Genomic DNA, 6,591 nt, shown 5'->3' on the forward strand with positions numbered 1-6,591 from the left:
CTATTTTTATAGTTATGCTTAAATTTTATTTTATCTCTTTAAATCTGGCTATCCCTGCTCTATTTGGTTTTCATTTGCATGGAATATCATTTTCTATCCCTTCACTTTCAGTCAATTTATGTCCTTACATGTGAAGCAAACCTCTTGTAGGCAGTATGTAGTTGGGTTCTATCTTTTTATTCATTTAGCCACTCTGTGTCTTTTTTTCAGATAATTTAATCCATTCATATTCCAGATATTTGTTGGTAGGTAAGTAGAGCCATCCCTCAGTGACTTTAGGTGATAGATTCCAGGACCATCTTGTGATTTGCAAAATCTGTAAATGCTCAAGTCCCTTATATTAAATGGCACAATATTTGCATATAACTTACATGCATGCTGGTGTATGATTTATACCAACTCTAGATAATTTATAATATCAAATAAAATGTAAACAGTTGGTATGCTGGTTTAAAATTTTTGTATTATTTTTATTTATTTTATTTATTTATTTTTGATATTTTTTATCTGTGGTCGATAGAGTCCATGGATGTAAAACCTGTGGATTCTCCAGAAAACTGACTGTACTTAATACCTCCATTTTATTAATTGTTTTCTGGTTGTTTTGTAGATCCTTTGTTCTCTTTCTCCACTTTTGCTGCCTTCATTTATTCATAGTTTATTTTCTCCAGTATATGTCTTGATTCTTTACTTTTTTGTTTTTGTGTATGTTCTATATATTTTTGCTTCATAGTTACCATAAGGCTTACGTAACATATCCTATGGTTATCATACACTATTTTCAGTCAATAAATACCTAACTTCGATTGCATTTAATAAGTCTACACTTTTGTTCTACCTCCTCCCCACATTTTATGTTTTTACTGTCACTGTCAATTTATATATTTTCATGTTATTGATTTTTAAACAAATTTCTGGATTTTTAAAAATGAGTTCAATCTCTTCATCGAATTTCTCCATTTTTTGTTTGTTATTTGCTTGATTTTGTTGAATTATTCTCTGTACATTCTCGAGCATTACTACACTTCCTTAAGACAATTATCATAAAGTCTAGGTCTGGTAGTTCATAGGTCTCTGTATCCCAGTCAGATACTGGAAAATTATTGTGTTCCTTGGTCATGATATTCCTTTTCGGTTTTTCATGTTTCTTGTTGTCTTAAGTAGATTTCTTTGCATTTTTTGGAGCAGTAATGTCTTCCAGACTTTACAGGCTGGTTTCAATAAGGAAAGAACTTCCCCTATGTGGAGGTGTGAGGGCACTGGCTGAGTAAAACACAACTACTCTGACTATTGTGAAGGTGCAGCAGTGTCGTGTCTGTATGGCTCTGTCAGCTGAGGTTGCCATTAATGAACACTGTAGGGAACTTCAGTAGCCAATGACATAAATGGTTGAAATGGTGACAAAAACTGTTGCCATCTTTGGTGGTTATGGCTGCTGAAGTTCTTTCTATCTCTTTTTCTCCCACTGGGGATGTTGTCGCTGAGAGAATCCCTCTTGGCACAGGGTCCAGCTTGAGAAACTGCTTGTGGTGATGTTGGCATGGTTGTCTGATGAGGGGTACCCTAGGGGAAGCCATGGATCTGAAGCTATAAGCACAGGTATGAATGGAGGTACTTCAGATCCATGGTTTGGGATAGTGATGGCAGCAGTATCTGGGCCCAGGTATTCCACTGCCCAAACTATAATGGCATGCAAGGTGCAGGTGCTTTTGAAATAGCCAGGGAACTTGTGATAGAAGTATGTGTAAGTGCAGAGGTGCAGTGGCTCTGGGTTTGAGGTAGAGACTAGTTCTCTATGGTGGCTGAGTTGGTGCTTAAAAAAAAATCTTGGTTTTCTAGGACCAGAGTTTGTTTACCTAGAGTGTGTAATTTTTTTTTTAAGAGTTAGACACATTGTTGTTTTTTTTTTAATTGAAATGTATGGGAACAAGAAGATCGGAGTGAGATTTTTGTAATAGTAACAACCATAAAGGTATTTACAAACATTCTCATTTTGGAAGCTACAAGAAAAAATAAGTGTAGGTAGAGATGGAAACTCTGAATTACTGATTTCTTAGGAGACAATGCATATGAGTGCTGACTTAGACATTAGTGTTGTAGAGAAGACAGAGAAAGAAACATGAGCTCACAGTGAGTGCCAAGTCATTTAAAACAATCATACAACAAAAATGTGACAGACATTCTGAGGATTCATTTTATTTCATTTACATCAAAAGGCATTGTAATTCCTAGACAAAGTATTTATCATGCTCCTCTGAAGGACAAGTGAGTCTTTGATGTACAACTTTAATAACTCAGTTGACATTTTAAGAATCAATAATTTAATCTTTGTTGGTTTAAAGTCTGTTTTATCAGAGACTAGGATTGCAACCTCTGCTTTCTCTCTCTCTCTCTCTCTCTCTCTCTCTCTCTCTCTCTCTCTCTCTCTCTCTCCATTTGCTTGGTAAATCTTCCTCCATCCCTTTATTTTGAGAAGCTTAGTTTGGCTGGATATGAAATTCTGGGTTGAAAATTCTTTTCCTTAAGGATTTGAATATTGGCCCCCACTCTCTTCTGGCTGTAGGGTTTCTGCCAAGAGATCTGCTGTGAGTCTGATGGGCTTCCCTTTGTGGGTAACCTGACCTTTCTCTCTTTCTGCCTTTAGCAATTTTTCCTTCATTTCAACTCTGGTGAACCTGATGATTATGTGCCTTGGGGTTGCTCTTATGAAGAGTATCTTCTTGAGGACTATCGTTGCAGTGTTTTCTGTATTGCCTGAATTTGAATGTTGGCCGGTCTTCCTAGGTTAGGGAAGTTCTCCTGGATGATATACTGAAGAGTTTTCCAACTTGGTTTCACTCTCCCCATCACATTCAGGTACACCAATAATCTAGATTTGGTCTTTTTACATAATCCCATATTTCTTGGAGGCTTTGTTCATTTCTTTTCATTCTTTTTTTCTTTAATCTTGTCTTCTCACTTTATTTCATTGAATTGATCTTAAATCTCTGATATCCTTTCTTCTGCTTGATCGAGTCAGCTATTGAAACTTGTTTATGCTTCACAAAGTTATTGTGCTGTGTTTTCCAGCTCCATCAAGTAGTTTATGTCACTCTGGTTAGCATTTCATCTAACATTTTTTCAAGGTTCTTAGTTTCCTTGCACTGGGTTAGAATACGATCCTTTAGCTCAGTGAAGTTTGCTATTACCCACCTTCTGAAGCCTGCTTCTGTCAATTTGTCAAACTCATTCTCCATCCAGTTTTTTTTTTCTTTTTTCCTTGCTGGTGAGCAGTTGTGATCCCTTGGAGGAGAACAAGTGTTCTTTTCTGATTTTTGGCAATCTCAGCCTTTTTTCACTGATTCCCTACTTAATAAATGATGTTGGAAAAACTCACTAGCCATATGCAAAAAGCTGAAACTAGATCCTTTCCTTGTACCTTATACAAAAATTAACTCCATTAAAAAAAATTAACTCCAGATGGATTAAAGATTTAAACATGAGACCTAATACCATAAAAACCCTAGAAGAAAAGCTAGACAATACCATTCAGGACATAGGCATCGGCATGTTCTTTACGACTGAAACACCAAAAGCAATGGCAACAAAAGTAAAAATAGACAAATGGGATCTAATTAAACTTAAGAGCTTCTGCACAGAAAAAGAAACTAACATTAGAGTGAACCAGCAACCAACAGAAAGGGAAAAAATTTTTGTAATCTACCCATCTGACAAAGGGCTAATATCTAGAATCTACAAAGAACTTGAACAAATTTACAAGAAAATAACAAACAAACCCATCCGAAGGTGGGTGAGGGATATGAACAGACACTTTTCAAAAGAAGACGTTTATGCAGCCAACAAACATATGAAAAAATGCTCATCATCACTGGTCATCAGAGAAATGCAAATTAAAACCACATTGAGATACCATCTCATGCCAGTTAGAATGGTAATCATTAAAAAATCAGGAGACAACAGATGCTGGAGAGGATGTGGAGAAATAGGAATGCCTTTACACTGTTGGTGGGAGTGTAAATTAGTTCAAACATTGTAGAAGACAGTGTGACAATAACTCAAGGACTAGAAACAGAAATTTCATTTGACCCAGCAATTCCATTATTGGGTATATACCAAAAGGATTACAAATCATTCTATTATAAAGAGAAATGCAAATGTATGTTCATTGTGGCACTGTTTACAGTAGCAAAGACTTGGAACCAACCCAAATGCCCAGCAATATAGACTGGATTAAGAAAATGTGGCACATATACACCATAGAATACTATGCAGCCATAAAAAGGATGAGTTCATGTCCTTTGCATGGATGTGGATGAATCTGGAAACCATCATTCTCAACAAACTGACACAAGAACAAAAAACCAAACACCGCATGTTCTCACTCATAAGTGGGTGATGAACAATGAGAACACATGGACACAGGGAGGGGAACATCACACACCAAGGCCTGTCAGAGGGTGGGGGAACTAGGAGAAGGATAGCACGGGGTGGGGGGATTGGGGAGGGCTAACATTAGAAGAAAAACCTAATGTAGATGACAGGGGGATGGATGCAGTAAACCACAATGGCATGCGTATATCTGTGTAACATACCCTCATGTTCTGCATATGTATCCCAGAACTTAAAATGTAATAAAAAAATTAATAATTCATTATTTTTAGTACTACATTTGTAACATTCTTGACTATCTGACTACTGTAGTCTTACTGCATTTACTTGCCTTCATCTCTGTGTATCTAATAACTATGCTTACGAGAAATCTTTAAAAATATAAAAATTGTTTTTCTGCTACTATTATTATAGTATTTTAAGATGGAGTCTCTCTCTGTTGCCCAGGCTGGAGGGCAGTGGTACAATCTCAGGTCACTGCAGCCTCTGCCTCCTGGGTTCAAGTAATTCTTCTGCCTCAGCCTCCCAAGTAGCTGGGATTGCAGAGATGCACCACCACGCCTGATGAATTTTTTTATTTTGGATAGAGAAAGGGTGTCATCATGTTGGCCAGCTGGTTTCAAACTCCTGACCTCAAGTGATCCACCTGCCTTGGAATCCCAAAGTGCTGGGATTACAGGCGTGAGCCACCATGTCCAGCCTCTGCTATTATATTTTTAACCTAAGTATCTTCTCTAGAATTCACAAAAGCTCTCCAGAGTTTTTTCATGGATATTTTCATTTCTTTGTTTCTCAGAGTATAGATAATTGGATTCAAGATAGGAGTGATGATGGTGTAAAATACAGCAAGGAACTTATCGACAGAGTGGTTGCTGAAGGGCCAGATATAGATGAAGATGCATGGGCCAAAGAAGAGAATTACCACTGTGATGTGAGCAGTCAAAGTGGAACGCGCTTTAGATTGCCCAGTAGGAGAGTGATTCTTAATGGTTATGAGGATCAGACTATAGGAGATAAGCAAAATAATAAAACAGCTCAGGGAAATTATGCCACTGTTGGCAACGATGACTATTTGTACAATGTATGTGTCTATACAGGCAAGCTTAGTAACCAAAGGGAGGTCACAAAAAATGCTATCTACCACATTTGGACCACAAAAAGGCAAGCTTACAACAAATGGTATCTGAAGCCCTGAGTGAAGGAGACCCAGGATCCATGAGGTCACTACAAGCAAAACACATACCTTCTTATTCATGATGGTCATGTAGTGTAGGGGCTTACAAATGGCCACATATCTGTCAAAAGCCATGGAGACCAACAGTACCATTTCAACACCACCCAGTAAGTGAAGGAGAAATATCTGAGTGAAGCACCCAGCCAAAGAAATCATCTTCTGCTTTTTTACGAAGTTCAGAATCATCTTAGGGGTGGCAAAGGAAGCAAGGGTCATATCTACAAAGGAGAGATTCCCAAGGAGAAAATACATGGGAATATTCAGGTTAGGGGTATAAAACACTGTGAGTATAATAAGAAGGTTACCCAAAACTGTGACCACGTAGATGACTGAGAAGAGGGCAAAGAGAAGAAACTCTATACCCTGGGAGCTGGTCAGTCCCAGCAAAATGAACTCTGACACTTGAGATTGATTTAATAGTTTCATGGACTTCATCATATAGGTTGCTTTTAGATGACCTGCAGAGAAAAAAGAAAGATCACTCATACCATAGAGTATGAGTGAATAATAAAGAGTCATATGAAAAGCCAAACTTATTCATTCCTTTGGATCTTTCAGAAAACTTCTTTGACCTTGAAATTTAGTGTCAGTATCTATTTAAAGTCTAAAAAAGGAGACATATAGTCTAAGCTGTACACTTCCATACAAGAGCAATAATCTATTGATGTCACTGGTTTCCCTGAAGCAAACCACAAGCTCTGAAGCATGTAAGTGTTACCTTCACAGGTCAAAAGAGATAGAACCATCTACAGGAAACTTGTGGTTTTGTGGATTGAAAGATGGTTTAGTCTGAATTACCTAGAGAACAAAGGGTTTCAGCACAACCTTTACTCTTTCAAACTCAAAATTTTAAATTTGAGTTATTATTGGAGTTGCTATCTTCCCATAACGATTTTAAGAAATTCTGTTTTAATTCTGAACCATCCCCAGAGTTTTGAAGGGACTGTGACCCAGCAGATTTAAAGCTG

The 6,591-nt window shown here is 37.4% G+C and overlaps 1 protein-coding gene across 1 annotated transcript; it reads right to left on the minus strand.

Annotated features, from left to right (window-relative positions):
- Nucleotides 1-5,110: 5,110 nt before the first annotated feature.
- On the minus strand, nt 5,111-6,142 carry LOC116538808 (olfactory receptor 4K17). The gene has a single exon (XM_032261354.1). It carries the CDS (start codon nt 6,140-6,142, stop codon nt 5,111-5,113), a length of 1,032 nt encoding a protein of 343 aa, XP_032117245.1.
- Nucleotides 6,143-6,591: the final 449 nt, after the last annotated feature.

The sequence above is a fragment of the Sapajus apella genome, unplaced genomic scaffold (assembly GCF_009761245.1).
Source record: "Sapajus apella isolate SASKATOON/1434 unplaced genomic scaffold, GSC_monkey_1.0 scaffold122, whole genome shotgun sequence".
NCBI classification, from domain to species: Eukaryota; Metazoa; Chordata; class Mammalia; order Primates; family Cebidae; genus Sapajus; species Sapajus apella.

Bases quoted from the DNA above. Each gene is read 5' to 3' on its own strand.
- LOC116538808 (XM_032261354.1), bottom strand. From the start codon at position 6,142: ATGACTCTTTATTATTCACTCATACTCTATGGTATGAGTGATCTTTCT.